General features: G+C 34.6%; 1 protein-coding gene across 4 annotated transcripts in view; it reads left to right on the forward strand.

The window, feature by feature from the left end:
• The first annotated feature begins 8,842 nt into the window (after positions 1-8,842).
• The window catches only part of LOC127867486 (ras-related protein Rab-3), an 86,169-nt gene continuing 71,396 nt past the window's right edge, over positions 8,843-23,615 (forward strand). The window contains exons 1-2 of one of the 4 annotated variants that reach the window (XM_052408662.1): positions 8,880-8,955; positions 9,228-9,272. Coding sequence is in view for 1 of the 4 variants with exons in the window: in XM_052408659.1 (XP_052264619.1) it covers positions 18,519-18,542 (24 nt within the window). In the remaining 3 variants the exon portion in view is untranslated. Of the gene's footprint in view, positions 8,956-9,227; positions 9,273-11,313; positions 11,336-18,445; positions 18,543-23,615 lie in introns of those variants that run through there. The other 3 variants (XM_052408660.1, XM_052408663.1, XM_052408659.1) reach the window with 3 other exon arrangements.

Consider the following 23,615-nt stretch of genomic DNA (forward strand, 5'->3'; position numbering starts at 1 on the left):
CTCTGTCGATGGTTTCTTCATCCGAGATGTCATGCAATCGTTGTAGATATTGACGCTGACTCAACAAATCCAAAGATTCGCGTTATCAGGAATAAGTACGAGAAGGGAGTTGTGGAAGAATGGGTGGCGTTTCGTGATCCAACATACAAAGTAACGTACCGTGAATATGAAACATACCACCCTGATCTTGTGATTGAAAGAGCGAGGTCAAAACTTGGCCAAAATAATTATTCTATAGTTCTAAATAATTGCAAAGACTTTGCGAAATGGTGTAAAGTAAAACAAACACAAACACATGAAGACTAAAAAATCTCATAATACTAGCATTTTTTTCTGTGAAATTTACATAGACTGATAATCAAAGCTTTGATTGCACAATCTGGTATGGTAACCAAGTTGCATTGCCAGATGTCATTTTCAGCCGAGGCAGTCTAGTGGGGTCCGAGAGCATGTCCTTCCGGTTTGTTTTTACCATGAGCGAATCTGCTGCATTTTGGATCCCACTTATGGCATGTTTTAGCACCAAATACTTCATTCATTTATGTCGTTCTTTCATATTAGTTTAATAGCAAACAGATGTGATCTTGCCAAGCAAGTATTATATTTGTGATACAATCTGATATTTTCCAGAGTGATATTAAAAAGTTAAAGGATCGAGCAAATTGGAGCTAACAAACACATGCCACACTTATTAAAAATAATGTTTGAATTACTAAAACGCATGTTAAACATTAAATATTTACAAAATTTCTTTAACGATGGTATCGGTCCTTATTTGGTCCTCTCCTATGTGCATTGAATATATATATAAATATATGAAAAGGTAACAATATTAAACTCCAGAAACATTATCAAAGACGCAACTGCTTCGTCTGGCCTTAGCGTGGCTACGACATTTTAATATATATATCATATCGTCATTTGACTCCATTATTGTTTAAAGGATATACTCAGAGAAATAATCAAATGTTGTAATTGTGAATAAATCTTAGTCACATATTACAAACAAATGCCTCATTGTTTGTGTTTGTCAATTTAATTTATTGACATAAAATTACTGTAAAATAATATAATGTGTGTTTTGTGTAAAGACTGAAATATGTATGACATTCCTCAACGAATTGTGCAACGAAGAAGAAGCATGAGTATATTTATATGTGATTACATTTTTTCTCTTACTTGATTTGCCAATGATGGACACCTACTTAAAGACGATGGATACGTCGATAAATAGATTTCACCTTGACTTAAAATCGCACTTCTATTAAAAGCTTTCACGAACTTGTCTAAAAATGTTTTAAAAATGTGCTTATACGTGTGACGCTTATTTTGATGTTATGTGTTGTTGTTTTTAGTAGATTTTTGTATTATATGTAGATTGTTGGTTGTCGGATTCATATTGTTGAGTCTTGTTGATATATCAATTATACATGTTCTCGAAAGGTACACAGTTTAAATTGTGTTTTGCTTGTTGTTGTTTTCTGTATTGTTTAGAGTGAATAAAAACATAACCATGTCTCTTTTTTGTAGGTACCTGTACCTATATAAAATGTTCGTTCGTTAAATCATATTGAAACAAAATCGTACTTACAATATAACATACACACCAACATTATACAATCTGTTTGTATATGCAAATTTTAAACGCCAATAAAAATTAAATACAAAATGTTTAACAATACCGGAAAATGTTTTAAAAAGACCATGTTTATGTAATGTTTGCTGTTCAATTGAAGTATTACAAATTGATAGTTAAAACATCCAACATCATCATTTCATTTTGTCATACCTATTTAGAATTATTGAATGATTATTGCCAGCCTACATTTACTTTGCCGAGTCACCAAACAACTGTAGGATTTGCTTGACTAAAGAACACTGGTAGTCAAAGTTGTCTTTTTGTTACATTTAAATTATCGCATACAATTGTGATTTTATAAAGTTTAAAGTGTTGAATGTCAGCAATGTAATATTGAACCATATTCACTCTTACTACGGTAGATTTACTACATTCAAAACATTTTTGAAAATGTGATTTATGATATTAGCACAATACTGCCTGTGTCTTAAATAGAATTTAAAAATAATTGAAACAAACGGTGGGTAGTTTTGAATCTGCTGTACGATTACAATAAACAAATCGTTTTTTTTTATTTAAAGGGGTCTTTTCACGTTTTGGTTAATTGACAAAATTTATAAAAATTGTTTTAGATTCGCAAATGTTCGTTTTAGTTATGATATTTGTGATGAAACAGTAAAACTGAGCATTTACCATGCTCTAAAATAGCCATTATATGCATCTTTTGCCGATTTAAAAACCTGAACATTATAAAGCGTTGCAACGAGAAACGATTGGATAATTTGGTGAGTTATGTTTTTGTCGTTGTGAAATTACTAGGTTTGCTTATATAAAGTAAAAAATAAATCAATCATTGTATGAGCACGGATGGCTGAGTGGTCTAACTTGTAGACTTTTACCCCAGGACTCCAGGGGTCAGTGGTTCGAACCCTGTTGAGGGTTACTTTCTTTTACATTTTATTCTTGATTTTTTACTGGAGCAGTTTAGATCCAATGTTTACATTTATCAATATACAGCATTTAATGACAAACTTCAAAAAATGCCAAAATCTGTAAAAAGGCCCCTTTAAAAAATGACGTGCAAGTAAGACAATTAACGATTTTATGCATTTGTAAATATTTAAATCTGAAAATCACGTTGAGAAACTTGTGGTCATTTGCTTTAATCAAAGAGTGTTCAGATTTACATTCGTATAATAGTAGACGGTTTATCAAATCTCAAATGCATCAATACGGTTCGCTTAACCACGAACGAAATTAAAATATCGCGCATCACAATATTATGAACGATGTATTTCTAATGATATCATTAAGATATGTGTCAACAAAAACATGCAGTTGTGTATTTTCTCAATCAAAACTGTACATGATTCCAATCAGATAACGCACCTGGTCGATAACTGACATTTTATAATGCACGTGAAGATCCAGTATAAATTCATCACGTAATATGCCTTAAAACTCACTAATGAAAAGATTTATCAGGTAAGATAATAAGCCTTCAAAGGGATTTCTAACGTGATAATCCAATATTTGCACCGCACAAAAAAAACAGTTACGCGTTTAACATTCCTAGCATTTGTAAAATGTATCTTATTATGATAAACCAACAGTAAAGTTTTAAATATTGTTCTTTAAGACAAGTGCTTAAGTAGAAATTTCTCACAATTAAGTTAAAACTTATATTACAGTAATTTATTTTCAAAAGCAATTAATTTTTCATCAAGTACGTAATTAAGAGTATAATAAGCAACTGTAGAGAAGAATATGTAAGGAAGCGAATATTTATGATTAAATAAGACTCGCCATGAGACCAATTAATAGGTTATTTTTTAACCCAATCATCAATGACCATGTCACCACAAATTGCTCCTTGATCATAAGGAAAATTTCTTACTTTTCAAATCTTACGTGAAGATAACTTACTTTTGCAACCTCGTTGGACTGTTTGAAATCTGTTTCAAACTCATTTGTTTTATTTCCAAACCTACATGAATTCAATACATGGGCAGTATACCATATGTGTTCAGCGTAGCTCCAGAACAGCCTGCGCATTGGCGCAAACTAGTCAGAACTACCATGTTCGCTATAAAATCACGCAAGGTTTAATTGTCTCATAAGTGGACAGGAAAGCTCCTGACCACACTGCGCCATGCGCAGCTGGTCTAGCTCTATGCTGGCAGCATATGGCATAATACCCATTTTTGCAACATGTGGCTATAAAGCATACATTTTTCGTTTGAGCCCTTTAACAAAAAAAAATAAACTTCTTTTAAGGGATTGAAACATAATATATTACTATATTAACGACCTCGCCATGGTAAATAACTTGACATAAGATTGTCTGCAACGGTTTTCTGTGGAATGTAAACTTTATTTTATCACCTAGACGAATGTAAATATTTGAAAATATCAAAAATTGTTTGCTTAAGACTGCACCGTCTGAAACCTCAAATAGGATTGTAATCCTTCCTATATTGTAATGTACATTTAATTTACATTTCTTGTTTGTATGAATGAGAAGAAACATTACACTGTCATGGCAGTCAATGTCTACAAACGGGTAACGAGAAACATAGAGGTTTTTTAAATACAACATGAACAATAGGAATATGTTAACGTAAATGTTTTTATTTACTAGTAATTATAAAAGGGCAATAACAATTAGACACATCCTTACAATATTGGTTTCATTATAAACTATATAACGTTTTATTGACAAGTTCAAGTTTCAAGAATGTTTGTCAAAACAAAAGCAATATGATAATAACAACGTACAATATAGATCTTTAATTTGTGCACACAGATTTCTGAGATAAGAATGCTTCATGCATGTCAACATCAACTTTGGCAGGTCATACAAACGCTGTGTAGAATTTTTTCAACGTAAGAAAACTTTTGACCAAAATATTTATAAGTCACATAAATCTTTCTTTTTCAATGATAAACGTTTTCATTCTTTTAATGTCAGCAATGTTCTTTAGAAATATAGCTAACAATAAAACTCTGAAAACTGTATCAAGGCAGAAATTGTTGTTCTTACCAGCTTTGTCAGAACACAAACGCAAAATACATAAAATGATCGAAACCGGAAATAGGTTCGGAACAGTCAATTCAAAACATTGGGGATTTACACGGGTTAGATGGCCAAAGTCACTCTAACCCGGATTTCTTCTTGAACGATTTGTAAATAGCTTTTTTTTAAGTTATAAGTATAAAAAGAAAAATGGTACATGTATGTAGCGATTAATGTACAGAAAAATAAAATAACAAAACAACTAGGTGTCGGAAAGATCGTAAGTATGTTTCATTTACATGACAAAAAAACTTAACTGATAACAGCCTTCGAGTACAAAACTAATGAAATTTCACAAAAACTGACTGTGTTTTTTATAGATTATTTGAACAAATGAAAACAACACGTTACTTTGTTTTTTTTTGGACGATTGGAATCGAAAGAAATGACGTTCAATTAACCAAATCAACTCTGTGAGAGACATAATGATATTGTCCAATGGACCATTCGGTGTATAAGCGTTACGCCTTAGATGGCCTGATAATATTGCCCAATGGACCGTTCGGTGTATATAGCGTTACGCCTTAGATGACCCACTAAACTGAACATTATCGCTTATCCAAAGGGATTCCCTCATTCCATAAACCTCCATTCCCATCGTATAAACTCGGGGGCGCTCTGGCATATGTGTTTGCAGGCAAGCCTTACAATGCAATAATTAAATACAGCTTTTGTTATGTTTTAGCACTGTTTGGTGCTTTTTGTCCACTCGCATTACTAGAAGCTTTCTAAATGAAAATGTTTTATTTACTGTCGCTGAGAACTCAATCGGAACGAATAAATTGAAGAAACACACACACACACACACACACACACACACACACACACACACACACACACACACACACACACACACACACACACACACACACACACACACACACACACACACACACACACACACACACACACACACACACACACACACACACACACACACACACACACACACACACACACACACACACACACACACACACACACACACACACACACACACACACACACACACACACACACACACACGCACACACACAAACACTGCAACACAAATTAAGAGTTGTTAAGTAAACTAACGATATTCCAGATCGCGCAGGATTTTACGAGAGATTGCAGTTGGTGCTGTCAGCAAGATAACAGCTAGTACAATTTTGGCGGATCACATCACACATTTACTACAATAAATAAGTGCGTACAGTACGATGTCATAAGTTTGATAAACATAAACCGAAATATATGCTGGCTATTAAAACGATCGTTCTGTTTACGCGTCACTCTCATAGATGTGCTTTGAATACTTCTGCTTTGTATATCCATAAAATCGTTAAGGTACATAATTATATTTAGAATTTAAGATGGCATTCGTGTAGACTCTTTGCGAAAAGGTCGGTGAGGGACATCAACGGTTTTCGGGCCTGTGATCGACCAGGCTTGTGCGGATCGAAAATATCAACATAAAACCAACACGGCGAACACCATTTCAAAATTATTATTGCTGGAGCTACACCGAATTGAAGGCAAATGAAGTTTACACATAGCTTTTCTATAAGTTTGATATGTATTTTTTTTATCAAAATTAGAGTTAATATTTCACTAGTTTGCGCTACCATTTTTAGCTCGCCTGAGCATAAAATGCTCAATGTCTGTCGTCATTTGTCATGCGTTTTGTGTCAAGCGGTCGTCAACTTTTTGAATAAAAACAAACCATCTTCGCCCAATTTAATATTTATGCTTTCAAACGTGTGTCCGGAGTAAGGGACGGTTATGTCCAAATTGTAATTGCGAGGTGGGAAAACACATGCAAGACATTTACACTGGGATTCATTAAACTTGCAATTTAAAACTCCAGCCCTTAAATCTATTTCTTATAACTGAAAGAGTTAAAATGCTGCTCATAGTCGATGTTAGCCAATTTTTTTTAATGATAACATTTTCTCCCTTTCCTATTTGAATGTTTGGCTCTACCCTTATACTGCTACCATATGTTGGCCTTCCGTTTTTAAATTAGTATTTAAAAAACGGCTACGCTACGAAAAATGCAATGTGTCTAACTGTCCATGAAAAGGTCACACGTTGAATGTACAAACGAGAATGTGTATTTCCTTTTGACAAATGGACAACTGCATATATTGCATATTGCACTGCATATATTGCATGTACTATTTTGAAGTTTTGACAGGACAGCGCGACAAAATACTTTTGGATAAAAGAATTAAAATAATTAATAAGTATAAAACTCATATTAAAGGACAGTTCTGATATATGCCAAATCATTCAACGGAAATTTAATACATATATAGAGATAAATCATTTTTCTCGTTTTAAATATTTCTTTTAGGGTTACTCCGTATATGTTAGAACTAACTTGGCAATAACTTTGAAAGTTTTAGAACTTCCATGACTGCTTTAGTCCTATGACAACAACTTGTAGTATCGGCCCTCCTCATTGTATCGTCCCTTTAACGAAAACCTTCAAGAAAGTTGTAATTTATTTGATGGTTATCCTTGACTGTTACGACGATCATTTTCATGATTTCCGGTGTTCATTGGAAAGAAGCTCATGTTTTTCCCAGGATGATGCTATGACTTTAATATTACGTAACACACACGTAGTAGTATGCCGCTTATTTTTCAATAAAATGTAAAAAATATTTTTAAAACAAAATGAGCAAGAGTTTCGTTTTTCCATTAAGTTACTATTTTAAGAACAAACACGTGCGCATAGTAACAAATCTCAAGGCACAGTCTCACTATGATGCCGGTGGAGCCCCGGTGCGTGATCCGGGATCTACCGGGATGAACCGGGGCTCTACCGGAATGAACCGGGCTCCACCGGAGACGACCGGGATGAACCGGGGACGATCGGGGACAACCGGGGCTCAACCGGGTAAGTATTAAAATGTTTAATATCTCCGGGATGAACCGGGAGTCACCGGGAAGGACCGGCAACGACCGGCGTGGCACCGGGAACAACCGGGATGACACCGTAGCTCCACCGGGGCCCATAAAGACCCCGGAAAACTACGGCAATGCCCCGGTTGTCGCCGGTGGTGCCCAGGTGGAACCCCGGTGAATGCCGGCAGAGTCCCGGTATAGCTACGGTACATCGGTAAACCGGCGCTCTGCCGGGACGCCACCGGCATTCAACGGGGCTCCGCCTGGGCATTACCGGCGACGATCGCGATTAAACCGATGCGTTGCCGTAGCTCTGTCGGGGTCTGATGCCGGTATAGCCCCGGTGAGTGCCGGCGAAGTTACGGTAGACCGGGGCTCTGTCGGGACGCTGCCGGCTTTCACCGGGGCTCCACCTGGGCATTACCGGCGACAACCGGGGTTCTGCCGGGGCTTCACCTGAATATACCGTATCTATTCCGGGGTTGACCGGGACTCTGCCGGTGTGTTGACCGGCTTCAACCGGGGCGGCAACGGGAAATAGTGTGACCGCGTTAAAAAAATCGACGAATCATCCCGGTTCTCGCCGGTCGACCGGCGTTCGCAAACCGGGATGGACCGGGGCTCTACCGGCAATAGTGAGACTTGGGCTTTAAAAACCAATCAGAAGGGCCGATACTTTGAGAGAAGGTGTACATGAAAATAGCCAGTATTTTGTCAAAACATGGCCGATTTAAATGCCGTTTTCGTTGTTATGTCTAAGAATACACATTTAACTTAATATTGGCATATAACGCATGCGTGTTTTTGTATTTGTTCACTTCCAAAATTCGAATGTTTTTATTAAGAATGCCGATACTACTGATAGACATGCTATGTCACTACAGAACTTCTCGTTCCCTGACACACTTTCCAAGATTTATCAAATCCATGCAACAAGCTGCACATGAAGTCTTTCTGCAGATTCACAGAGTCGTTCTTTTGTTACAATTACTCCACATATTTAATGGGAAAAAATCAATTTATGAGTGGAATTATCAAACGGAGGTGGAGTGCGTTTATTAACAAATGCATATATGCATAGGTGCGTATTTAGAAGTTAATCAAACCCCTTCCCACTTTGATTGCCCCCACCCCCACCCCCTCTCTCGATAATTAAAGTCATTATTAGATAACATAATCTTAAATAAAGTATATGTCACCATGCTTGTATTATCCGTGCATTTACATTTCTTAAAAACGGGTAGCTACTCCTCGGATCTATCTGATTCATAAAAACGACAATAGCCCTCAAAGAAAGTCGTAAATTCTGCATCGGGCGAGAAATCAATATCGATCTTTGGCAAATAGACGACGATACAGTTTTCCTGCATTGCGCCGAAACTAATCATTTTAAATAGAAGAAAAGGTAATTAAACCTCTCATCGATAAACATTATTGATTGTTATTGATGAATTTTGATTTTGTCAAGTTTATAGGGTCTGCATAAACGATGTTTGTATAAGATGTGTTCATCCCCCAAATATTTCGTACCATTTTCTTCACATTAGCCAATAGGTAAGAGTTGACTAAATAGTTAAGTCAGTTGTGCTTTGCAATTGTCTAAAAAAATATCTTAATTAACTTGATGATATGTTTTCAGTTACGGACACTCATTATCTTATTTTGGTCACCTTTTAGAGTTATGGGAGGGGGAATGGTCTATGGAATTCAATCCCGACAAGTGTGAGATCCTAAGAATCCATAAAAAACAAAAGCCTGTCATATTCCCCTATAGGTTACATAACATTGAACTCAGGTCAATTAAACAGTCCAAATATTTAGGAGTCACCTTAGGTCAAAATCTCAACTGGGCCTCTCGTATAAACAACATTACCTCAAAGGCCAAAAATACTCTCCGTTTCATTATCGTGTAAGTACCTGTTATCGAACAGCATCTATTATCGGACGTTTTGTTTTGATTCTGTATGCACATGCGCAAAAGTGCGCATTACGTCACATTGATAAACAAATGGTCGCACATGAAGTCCATGACCTACTTGCCTACTTAGCTTGAAACAAATGCGCTGAAAACAGGTTAAAGGAATGCATTTATTGTTGTTTACACGGTTTTATGTGTTTTTTGCTATTACTTTTTGAATGCATTTATCAAAACGTGCATTTACACACCAAAAGCATATTTCCGTTTGCAATATTGATTGCAGCAGACGCAGACTTTTTCGCCGAGTCAGGGTCACGTGATAGTCATGTGACTTTGTATATGCTAGAGTAGTATTTATGAAGTGTCGGGTAATAGGTCATGTTTACATCGGCCGCCATTTTGTTTTGTCTGCTAGAGGTGACAATAAACAGGGAATCATTGTTATGAATTCTTGAAGGATATTTGCTGGAAAACTTTACAGATAAGTTATTTAATGATTAAACTGTTAGTCATTTGTTAAAACAAAATGTTTTTGTCATTTTAAGTGTTTAAATTTTAACATAATTTAAGGTAATTTCTTAGGCGTCGATAACTGGTTCGTCCACCATAAAAGGAATGTCAAAACTGACAATAAAAAGGTCAAAGAAGCTGCTTACAAAACATAGCCTCAGGGTACTAATTCTCCAACAATTTTTTGGCGATTTTATTTAAGTTGTCAAACTGTTCCATGTTTTTAAAATTAATTTAAGCTAATATTTCAGGTTAAAGACTACTATTTCTGAAACTATAAAATGTAAAAAAAACAGGCGTTAATAACTCGACCTTACCGTTGGTCAAATGAAGTTGGTTCTGTTTACATTTTGCAACCTGTTTGGAACCAATTATTGAACGTTCACTAAAGCAAGCTATCAGACATTTGCAACACACACATACACTGGTAAAATAAATTTATTTACATAGCAACTGACGTGGATAATCATTACTAATATATTTTGTTCATTTAATCGAAAGATACTTATTAATACTTTGGACAAACATTTTCCTTTTTGACTTCTCTAACTGCTGCTTGTAGAGCACTGAGTATTTATTTGATTTTCTACTTGTCATTTGTCGAAAAAAAAATCTAAATAGATGTATTATATTTATGAATAAAATGATTCTTAATAAATGTGGTTGAAAGCAGAATGTTACTAAGTTACGAGTTGGCTTTAGTACGAATAGACCATAAAACAACTTAGTTGTTTGCAACCTAATCCATCAAAATAAAAATAGAAAACAGGGCAAGGTCAAGGATGTAATCACTTATTTTGACAGTTGTAAACAAAGTGAAAGGTAGTAAAAAGCCTTAAAGGGGAATGAAAACATCACTCATATTGTTAGAATATTATAAAACAAAACATTTTGATGACTTATAATGATCTAACTGAATTAACCACTCATTTATTCAATGAATATTCGTCTGCAGTTGCGTTTACGAAGAAGAGGCTGTCAAGTTGGAAGTTTGCCATTAAAATGTTTTCATATTGGACTTACTTAGAATGGGACCCGATTTCAAATTGAACAATTCCACCACAAGTAAATTTTATCATTTATAAAAATCGTTCGAGAATTGGTTCCGTTCGAGAATTCAGGTACCCGGAGGCTATGTCCGCCCCCAAGTTGAATAGTGTTCCACAGTCTGGGACCCCTGGCAGAAATACTTTATATACAAAATTGAAATGATCCAGAGATCTGCAGCCCGTTATATATTTAATGACTACAGTTACACCAGTAGGGTCTCTGATATGATTTCAGTCCTAAATTGGAAAACCCTAGAATATAGAAGACACCAAGCCACTCTTGTGATGTTTTATAAAATCAGAAATGAGTAAGTTGCAGTGGATCATCGCCATCTTATTCCCACCAGAAACCTAAATTACCTAATCCCACATTCCAGTTCAAATTACCACCTAAACTCCTTCTTTCCCAGGGCTATCAGGCTATGGAACGGTCTACCTACCTATATTCAGTCCAGACCCAATCTACTGACCTATGTCAGTTCATTGGATTCTCATTCACTCTAGACCCCATACTTCTGTTTTTAACCTTAGTTTTCCTGTAGATCTTTTACCTTTTAAACTTACTTAACCCATTCTTTGCACATAATTTTACAAAACTAACAAATTATCTTCCAGACAAGCGCCTGACAGTAATAATTGAGCATGATTGTTGACAGTACGAAGTTGAAGACGTGTGCAGTGAAAGCATTGATGTTATGTTTTAAGATTCAAAATAACAAAGGGAAATATGCACAGGAAATTTACATTAATTAAAATGTAGCTTTCAAAAACCTTGATAGATTTTCCAAGGTTACGCAGCACCACAGAGAACAAGGAATACATGTAGCATATGATCTACTGTAGAACATTTTTTAAATCGCACACAAACAAACAGAATTTGTGATTTTGTTGTTGCAACACATTAAAATAAAATATGGAGTAACAAATGTTTATGCCAATATGTCGCACTAATGCAGGAACACACAGCTTTTAGTGTTTTTTTAAATCTGATTTTGGGGAAAGAGTCTGGCCTTTTTTAATGGGTAAAAAATCACATGAAAAGCCAGATTTTGGGGGAAAATAAGGAGTCTTAAAAGTTAAATAATCCATTTAACATATTTTACACCTTTTTAAAACAAATTCATGGCAACAGGTAATTTAATTATTCAATATTTTTCTTTTTTTCTACACTGGAACCATTCAAACTCACTTTTCCATTTTGGCAAAAAGTTGTGTTTTTGCTTCAAGGTCAATTCGTACTTTGTGGCACTTTCGGATGATTTTTCTGTGCATTTTTCATTGCATTTTGCAGACTTACAGTTACTTATAAAGCGAAAGCTAAATAAACTAGACATTTCTCTTCTGCTAACAGTTTTGTAAACAACATGTGAACCCAGTGTTTTTTGTTAACCATTTTGGGAATGGGGCCGGGTCCCTTTGGATTGGTAAAATTCGTGGCGTTTTGACTAAAATTGGGAAATTAGTGTTGTTGCTGTTTTGCTTAAAAATGCTTCAAAATTGAGAATAAAAGTGTTTTCAGTATTATATGTACTAAGGTTGAATTTATATGGATGGGAGATGAACAAAATATTGAGACGTAAAAAAACTATTTTTTTCTGTGGAAACCTTCCACTGGGAATTTTTAGCTCCCATTATGGAAAAATATATACCTTTTTCCATTGGGAATGGGGCCGATTACCGGACCCGGTTTTAAATGAAATAAAACACTGGTGAACCTTTACAAAAATGTCAATTGATGTAAAGCAAAAGATTGTTGAAAATGTATGTCGCAATATATGAAATATATATACCGAAGCTATTTGTTGTTGTTTTTATATAGTTAAATTATTTTAGTTGTTTTCTTCATTACTGAAAACACCAACAATGTTATTTGTAACTGAATAGTAATGAAAAAGATAAACACAATAGCATTTGAAAGCCAATGTTTGGAATCACAAGCCATTTACGGCAGTTCTAAAAACAAGTTTTGAAATGCATGCCCAACATGCGCAGTTAGTTTGGACTTCCGCAAACAACAATCGCCGAGGAACATTCGTGCATTAGGAAAATCGTTCGTGATTATTTGTACCACAGAAACATGTGTTTTTCTTTGTTCTTTTTTGCACTTGCCCGGGTGGACAACTAGATTACAGGGCCCTCGTTTGGCCGTTTTTGGGGCCCCATTCCCCCCTTAAAATAGTATACTTTTTTCCCCTATTTCAGCTAAAAATTCCCCCCCTCAAAAAAAAACCTTTTTTTTTTCACTTGTATACCTATGTTTCCAGCTGGTATCGTGCTATAAACCTTTGATAAAATGTATATATATATGTAAATTACATTAAAATATAGCAATTGTAAATGTTGAATGGTTGGTAAAAAGATCTTCTAAAATTCCCCTTCAGGGATGGCAAAATCTCAAAAAACTAAACTTGTCCACGGACAACCATTTAGGAAATTAAACTTGTCCGTTGCTGAACTACACTTGTCCGTTTATGTTTATATAAATTATAAACGCATTTATTGATAAATGTAAAATAATGTGTAATAAATCAAAATGAGAAACTTGCTTGTTTTAGTTATAAGTTGTATTTCCATGGTACATTTATTATAGCAGTATATTATAAACAATATAAAGACTTTCTCACACTTTTAATCTTGCAAAGCCGTGTTTTGATTATCTAAGTTCGATACTTTTATTTCCGTCTGATTGTAAAAGTAAGAAATCAGTCTGTACACTTCCAACCAAATGTTGAATATGGCGCATGCTCCCGGTCTCTTATAGAATAAGGGAGATCACTGCGCAGGAGTGTCCGTATTTTAGCTTGATTGCTCTGCAAATAGCACTGACAATGTAATCTCGTGTCAACATCCGATTTTGTAAAACTTATTAACGGCTTTAATACTTTTTATTTTTTGTTGTATTCCTCGACCCGACTGGTTATCCACGGACAACTTAATTAAAAAAAAATCAGTTGCCCAGACAAGCAAATGTACGACTCGGGCAACTCGGACATATGATTTCGCCACCCCTGCCCTTTTCGCCCGAAACGAGGCAAAATTCCCCCTCTAAGGGCCCAGGCCCCAATCCCTCAAAGTGTAGGAAGGGCCCTGGATTATGAAATAACTTGCCTGAACCCAACTTTTTCTTGCCAGGGGCAATCTGACAACTGTTAATGTTGAGCCCTGCAATGATAGCCTGATTTAAATTATAATGGTCGATATGGTGATTTTGGAAGGATTTTAAATTGGTCAGCAGACATTCCCAAAAGTGATTAAAGTCCACAGGACATTCAGCCCTGTGGACTTAAAAAATTTGCAGGACCGGACTGGGATTTACAGGACCGAAACATCATGTCACCAACACAAATTTATTGACATAATGATAACTGGAAAAATGAAATAGAAAATAAACAATAAAACACTGAACAATGAACACAAACAAATCACAACACACACAAATGTTTTTAGGTATTGATAGGTTATTGTGACATTGACTGAAGAAGATAAATAAACTATTTTTACAAAAGAAAAATCACTCATATATTTGTTAAGAATCAAAGAAGTACCTAAATCAACAGAACACGTGTAGGAAATCAAGAACATAATTTAAAAGACTAAGTTTTTAAAGCACTAAGCAATTATTGGACTAAAAAAAATTGAATGACAAATACTTCTTGGTCGCGAAATTATATGACAAATCAGAATTAAACTTTAAATGTCAACAAACTCATGGCCACAAATATATATAAATCAATGAAAAAGCACTTTGAAGCGTAATTTTGATCGAGAACCAACTGTTATTACTCAGATTTCAACGATATGAGTTGCAGAAATTGTTTTGGTTTGACCGTAAAATACTGTTGACAGATTTACTTGCATAGGAGGAAGTGTTAGATGCGCATGCATGGTAACATTTCATGTATGTTAACAAAAGATATAATGTATTTTTACTACCTGAATTCATATTAGCTCTCTTTAATTTTCAGGTTTTAATTCTATGCAATATTTAAACTTTTGATCTTGAATTATTTGCCACAGACATATTGAGACTGGCAACATAGCATTTTCAATCGGACCTGTCTTAAAATCGTCGCTTTTCCAGGATATATATATTGACATCAAACAGTTGTTCCTGAAATAAGACACCAAATATTGCATAAGCCTTAAGCAGAACTCTTTGCTTTCTTATTATTACTTAATACTACTTATTTTATTATCAGGTGCGCCATTGTCTATTTCAGGTATACAAGCCTATTTACCCAAATAATGCAATTGTCCAATGACTTATCACCTTCATCTGCCAGTATTTATGACCATCATTATGTTGTTAAACATATGCATTATTTGTTACCAGATTAAAACAAATTTGTGGATTTTTGATCATATGCAACTGTCCAAAAATTAAGAATCATCCTTTGCAATGAAAAATTTGGATGTGTGAAAAATAGTCATCTCAAAAATTGATTATGATGGCATAAAAATAGGGTATTCGAAAAATGTGAGAAATATTGGAAGTTTTATTTGCTACATGTAGATGTTATAAAGGAGATGATCCAGCAATATCAGAACTCCAACTGGATAAATACTGGTGGTATTCATGAATTTTCTTTAAATACTAATACTTACAGTACAGCCAACGCGGAACAAACATAATCCTCGGTCACGCCACGTTGTTGAACACACAACGCAGCCACCAAGTACTAATGATTAGTACTTGGTGGCTGCGTTGTGTGTTCACGTGGCTTATCACTGAGGAACTTGGCAACGATCGGCGCAATGACGCTGAGTCTGTATTTACCTCGCGTACTTTCGGGCATAAATTCGCTGCATACGTACGCGGCTGATTGAGTGCAAAGATATACACCTGCATGTACATTTGTAAAGTGTCAAAACCTAGATTAACGCTACTTTCATAGTTATTATTTTCACGTTTTAATAAGCGGATATGATTTTTATATGATGCTTTATAGACTATTTATATAATATCAGGTCTTAAATATATTCGACACATTATGCGCTTTAACAAATTATTGTTGAATTTATATAATTACGCACAAATGTAAATGTTTCGTTTGATTCTCAAATGAGCATTATTCAATTTGTAATCCGAAACACACTTCCGAATTTTAATGCTAACGCGACATTTACAATTAAATTCTATCGCCAAATAATCAGTGCTTTATCCTTTGTCTCAATAAAAGGCACGCAAAAATTATGCAGACATGTAGAACGTCGCATGGAAAGTGTGGGTGTATTTTGTGTTGTATAAAAACATGAACATCACGTCAGGCGATTTACGCGTGTTTAGTGGGGAAAAAAACCCGCCCTGATTGGACGTTATTTCATCATATCTTTAAATAGAAACAAATGCCAAACTTTATTTGATACTTAAGAAAAATGGCGAATGTTTGTATTTCTTGAAATTATGGAGCACTTTTATCTAAATATTTAAACACTGTTTTATGTGAATTGGGAATAAGACATCAAACTGGGAATGGACATCATTTTGGTGATTTTCTCTAACATTTATTTTTGTAATATATTATCTATAATTTAAGCTTAATAAGCAATTTTCCTTGACTTTTTCATTAACAGTGATTGTATTTTTATCATTTCAAGTGTATTTTTAAACCGTTTCCATGCGCGGCATGGACACAGTTTCATTAGATGAGTTTTTTTTGTTAAATTCATAAAAAATCCAGTTTTGAAGTAAAATCAATTTAAATGATACTATTATATATGCAAGTATCTGTTTTAATTATAAATTGTCAAAGTAGATAAATACAACATATAAAACTGCATATTATGCACTTTTGATAAAACACAATTTATTCCAAAATTGATGTTTTATTCCCAATTCACATAATACAGTGTTTTTACCAGAATTTGCTTTAAAACTGGAATATACGGGATTATCAGGTAATGAGTAGAGTCGGGAATAATAGTAAGTATGCAGTAATAGATGCATTAAATTAATTATTTTAATAATGATTTTAAATATTATTGTAATTGTTCTTTTAAAATGTATTGACTAACTATTCATTTTCAAAAGATGTTTATTTTATGATGCGCATCGACTCGGCGTCCTATCGCTGATCGCGGCCTGCCTCAGCGGACAGATGCGAAGCATCGCGACGAAATGCGACGTGCCGCCGCATACTCACGCGGCTTCAACGGCCGACTCGGCATCGACTCTTTGCAGCTTGACTCCTCAGATCGCGAAATATGTTTGTTCCGTGTTGGCTGTACTGTAATTATACATATGAATTGTTTTAGTGTATTTACTTCACAGAAAGAAAATTGAGAATAAAAGTGTTGAAGTATTATATTCCTAAGGTTGAAATAAGTCAGCTGCATTTGGAAAAGGAATAAATGTTGCATTTTATTTAAATAGAAATTTCAGAACCTTCATTTGGGAATTTTAGGCAGTCATGTGTAAATAGTTATCCTACATGTGTAAATAGTTGCAAATTTTAAAGCCACAGCGAAATTTGGACAATTTGGGAATAAACATTTGTGCTTTTTTTAAAGGCATATACAATGTTGACATGATGAAGAAGACATTTATTATCAATAATTAAACACATTGTTGTAAAAACCACCTGCACTTATGAGTTAAGAATGAATCTTTTTTGTAAAATATGCAGCTGCATGGTACTACTAAGAATTGTAATAAGAGCTGTGAAAATTATGGGCATGGGAAAATATCCACCACTTCACACTCCAGTCTGTGACAGGGCAAACTGTTAATGCAGTTCCAAGTAATAGTGATGTATCACAGTTACTAGCAATCCACTGGCATTTGGGCCATATATTGATTAGAGATTTCACAATTTTGCCTTAGCTCCAATAAATTTCCTGCAATAGTTGATTGCCAGACTCAATAATGGATGAAGAGTTGTAGACACAGGTTACAGTATTCCATATGCTATTGAACCGTGTTGCATAGATTTCTTTTGCTAACGGAAGAAGGTCTGTGTGAAAACCAACAGATGCTGTATGGAATGAAACAATACTTATAATTCTACTGTTTGTTTTTGTGTTGATGGCTGATGGTTTCATGTGGACATTATTATGAAACAAATATGGTTGTTAAGCATAGTTTTATTGTGTGCTGTACTTAGTTAAACGGATTCAAGTTTGAATTTGTGTTGCTATTTTTTTTACTGGCTAATGATTATTTAAAGAAGATTTTTGTTCCAAGTATTTTTATTTCAATTAAAGCACCAGTTTGTATTTAAACTGATTGTTTTGATTATTAACTCTAAAATATTTAAAAAAAAATCAACAATAACAAACATTTTGTTTTGTTGTTAATTGCAATTTGATATGAACTAAATTTGTATGTAAAGCACTGTACAATTGTCTCTTGTTTTTGTTAAGCAGTTAATTTGAATAAATTATAATTAAAGTGATCTCAAAATCATAAAAAAACTACACACAGCCACTTATTGGGTATTATTGTGAGAAACATTTTGTTTAGTTCGAGGGATCAGTTTGTACACACACATCATGAGGTCTGACGGTGCTATGCAGGTGAGTAAATTAACATATCTCATGTGATATTTGTAGGTTATTGATTAATATTGATTATGCGATTTCATGTGACAAGTTGCATTTTATTTAACCCTTTACCACTTAACATATTTTATGCATTTGTTGTCTCTTAGAAAATTTAATTTTATTTTCTTACTAAATCCAAGTTTTAAAGTCTTCTTTTCCAACCCTTAGAAACTGATGAACAGAAAACAGCATAGAACCTGACCAGACTGCGAGTTACCTGCAGGCTTTTCTGGTTTTATGCTGTTTGCACATAGCCATTTTCTTGTTGCTTCTGAGTGGGAAAGGGTTAAAAGGACATTCAATATGGTATAATAAAGGGACCTTTTCACAGATTAGGCATGTATTGAAGTTACTCATTAAATGATTTGTATTGATAAATGTAAACATTGGATCTTAAAAGCTCCAGTTAAAAACAAGAATACAATTTAGAAAGAATAAAAAGTAACCCTCAACTGGGCTCGAACCACTGACCTCTGGAGAAAAAGTCTATTGCTTAGACCACTTGGCCATTTGTGCTGATACAATGAGCGATGTATTTTTAATTGTTCATAAGCAATCCTCGTAGTATCACAAAACATAACGACAATAACAGAACTCTCCTAATTTTTCAATCGTTTCGCGTTGCAACGCTTAATAATTTTCATGTTTTTAAATTATCAAAAGATGCATATAATGGATATTTTAGAGCATGGTAAATGTTAAGTATTACTGCTTCCTAACAAATATAAGTTCAACGAAAATTTGCGAATCTTAAACATTTTTTAAATAATTTTGTCAATTTACCAAAACTTGAAAAGGGGTTTCAGCATTTTTCAGCATTTTTCTCCACTCCATCTGTACAAATCTGTTCTTAAAAAAAAATCAAACAAAAGGAAAACATTGTCAGTGATATTTTATGATATTATTAATTATTACTACCTGTTATCTTAATTATATATAGGCTGAATAGCTCAGTTGTTAGGGCGCTGGACTACAAGTCAGAGGATGGCAGGTTCAATCCCCGACTGGGTGACTCAATTTGTTAGGGGATTGGTCTTTCCATTCTTCCCCTACCTCTGTTGCAAGTAGGGCAGTTGTCAGTTCTGACAGAAGTGTGTGCACTCAGTACTGGTTAAGCAGCTTACCCAGGAAATGTGTGAATTGATGGTGGTGTGATAGGTCTGAAATATTGTGGAAAACTGATACAAAAACAAAAAACATGACTGTACTCTGAGTACTCTTATTATGCCCCCGGTAGGGTGGCATATAGCATTTGAACTGTCTGTCTGTCAGTCCGTCCGTCTGTCCGAAAACTTTAACATTGGCAATAACTTTTGCAATATTGAAGATAGCAACTTGATATTTGGCATGCATGTGTATCTCATGGAGCTGCACATTTAGAGTGGTGAAAGGTCAAGGTCATCCTTCAAGTTCAAAGTTCAGAAAAACAAATCCAAGGGAAGTTACAAGCTTTAAAGGGAGATAATTTCTATATTTCTATAATCCGAAGGGATATGGTAATTTTTTATCAAAGCGGCGCAGTAGGGGGCATTGTGTTTCTGACAAACGCATCTTTTGTAATGACTGTATCCTGCCCCATGAGTTCCTCACATTTAAATTGATATTGATGCTAAATCAGTTTATAAAATGTGCACTGAAAATCGTGCTAAATTTAATGCAATCTTTGGTAGAGTGAAGATTAGATGTACAATTTATCAATGGTATTGAGTGATAATACATGTACATATATAAACCTTTAGCATTCACAGTATAGAGCATGCACATCACTTCATCATCAGTTTACATTTTTTAATACTCAGAATGCAAATATAGTTCATAAAAGGCAATTATTTGAATAAATCCGCTTGTGCAAAATATTGCTTGTTGTAAATGCATGTGTTACTGTATCGCAGTCAGTATGTGGTGTGAAGTTTGATATGAACAGGGTAATTGGAGTCTCTTTCAGCCTCGACATGCAGACGGTTGACAAATATTGAGTGGGCTGGCTTGCAGATATACATTTAGAACTTGAAATTAGTCGCTTTCTTGCACATGTGCATGACAAATGCAGCGCTGAGTGACATAATATATTGTTGAAGTGTACATGTATGACTTTTTGTGCTCCCTGTGTGTCCGTCATGCAATTTTTCCAGACTTTTTACGAAACGCTTTAAGATATTGACCTGATATTTGGTGTGTGAGTCTGCCTACATGACTAACAGATAAAGTGTGAGTTTAGTTCGGGTCCATTGATTTTTGGCAAAGTTATGGTTCCTTAGACTTACAAAATTTCTCTAAAATAGCTGCTGTCTAGCTTCAAAGCGCAGTAAAGAGCATTTTGTTTTACAAACACGGGTCTTGTTCTTATAATTGAGTTAATGTTTTGGTTTGAAATAAATATGAAATGGGTTGATCTGGTCCAATTTGGGGCCAAAATTCAACCATATTCCCAATATCAAAAAGTATGTTTCTTCCCAAATGACTGCCTACAATTCCCAATTGATATCTTTTTTAATAAATCACAACAGTGCTCCAGCTAGGATTTGAAAAGGGCAGGGGGGCTTTTTTCGACGCGCAGTATATTGTCAAAAGGGCACTTTCGACGCGCAGTAGTTTGTGAAAAGGGCACGTTGGAGCGCGCGGGTGTTTCTGGAATTCTTCCTATTGCATGTTAATTTATATGTTATAAATAATTGTATTATTCCCATTATTATTAAACCATTCCAGTATTATGTCTACAATGAGGATTAAAATAATTACGATGAAATAAGAGATTTATGAATTATCATATTTTTTTTGAGAGGGGGGGGGGCAGGGCGCGGGTTCGGGAGGGCAGGGCGCAGATTCGGGAAGGCAGGGCGCGGCGCCCTTCGATTATATGTTGGCAAATAACAAACAAGTTTGTCAAATAAGATTTTAACTTCAAGCATAAACAATCCAAATATGGGTAAAACTATTCAAAAGCTTGCATGTATTTTAAAGCGGGTATATACGATTTTTTATATGTGTTTAATTGTAATATATTGATAAAATATGCAACAATAACATAATATGGGCAAGAAAAATTATACATTAAAGTCGCATTTCATAAAATGCAGCAAAGACAAATTAGCGCCCCGAGCCGATTGTGACGTACATATTTTCCTACAATAACCGAGGCATTCGTCTTTGTATTAGGATCGGAGTTAGTGTTTGTGTGTCGTATGAATAGATATCGTTGCAGGAATTCAAATAAACCGTTACACTAAGTTTAGATTCACATCGTACATGTATGGTATACATGCTGGCGAATTCGGCTGTACAGCCGTTTTCAATTTCAGAATTAAATATCTGGCTTATTTCGCATTTTTCGACACATGTTCTTCTTAACTTTTATTTTAATTTATATTGAAATATATATATAATAAGTTTTTTACACATTTTATATAAATTCATAAATATTTGACAAAATCGTATATACCCGCTTTAAATGGGGTGAAATTCAAGGTATACTGTCTTGTTAATAATGACAAATTTTAAAATGAGGCATGAGTTATGTTTTTGTAAACATTTCTGGTGCAGGTGATAAACAATAATGTAAGTTACCAAACCAATAAGGTTACAATATACTAAATAATCATTTCATGTAGGGCTGTACTCTCTAAAAAAATATCATAGTTGACGCGAAGGCATGGTTTACACTTTAAACTATTGTTCGGGTTTTATCTTTCAGAGATAATGGCAGGGTATGAATAGGTGTTCACGACCGAATCCCTGAAATATGATAAACTAAATGGAGACTATAGTAAAGCCTTGCACTGAAAAAGGTTACATTCCACTAAGAAACGGCCAATAGCAAGTTGCAAAAACAGTCAATTTTGATTCGTGTCATGTTCTTTCTTGGTTTAAACAAGACCTATCTTTTTTATTGCATAAATCGATTCTGCTTAGAATGGCTTTTTTATTGCATAAATCGATTCCACTTAGAATGGCCTTTAAGAAAAGGTATGGTTATGGGGGTCTTTATGTGCAAAATGTTGCATTTATTTTCGCTTAAAGTTGTCGCTTTTGCATTGAATTATATAGGGAAACTATTTAGTATACTATGACCATAAGATTTTTATATGGGGGTCATTGGTTTGGGTCAGAGAGGAGATGTATGTGGAATGGCACAATGAATGATTCTACTGTATGAGCTAATGTTGACATCTGTATGAGTGGGTGTGTCTTGCACAGGAATCACATCACTATACCTTCATTAGCAGGGCTTTTGCTGGGTATGGATTTTCTTTCATCACCCATCTTGGCCATTAAAAAATATCAGTTGCCACTTTTATAAATTAAGAGCAGTTTTAAAGCCATTCTGAAAGAATAATCTTCATTTAATACATTAAAAATGCAAGTAATTTGTAGTGTGTATTAAGTAATTAGTAGTATTGTTTTTTTTAAGTCTGGCCTATGGATTAAATGTAGTCAACCGTAAAATGTCTATTTAACTTCCTATTGCTAATTTCTATATTTTGTGCATATACTGATATACATCCATCATTCTTGTTTTCAGCAAATAATGGGTATTGATTTGATAATACATTCATTTCTGCCAAGCAGACGGAATGTGTTTACTGGCGAGAATTTGGGATTTTTTTGTCAAGATTTTTGTATTTTGTTGAGTGGCTAAGGCCATAATGAAATAAAAAATAGATTTTATTACCACTTTTCTTAAACAGCTGTGGCCCATCTTCAGGGTCAAGGTCATACTTGGATGTCAAAGGTCAGACTACAGCTCTTGTTTTCAAACTTGGCTTATCATCTTGCTTTATAAGTTTACCATGAATTGAATGATTTTATAGTTACGTGGCACAAATGTTAAGCTACATGATACATGTATGTGAGAACCACATGAACACTTTAAAGTCAATATCTTTGTTTAAGCAGCATGTGAGAGTATTAATCACTGTCATTGATAGCTCTAGTGATATGTGATGTCATTGATAGCTCTAGTGATATGTGATGTCATTGAAAGCTCTAGTGATACGTGATGTCACTGATAGCTCCAGTGATAGGTGGTGTCATTGATAGCTCTAGTGA

The sequence above is a fragment of the Dreissena polymorpha genome, chromosome 2 (genome assembly GCF_020536995.1).
Source record: "Dreissena polymorpha isolate Duluth1 chromosome 2, UMN_Dpol_1.0, whole genome shotgun sequence".
NCBI lineage: Eukaryota > Metazoa > Mollusca > Bivalvia > Myida > Dreissenidae > Dreissena > Dreissena polymorpha.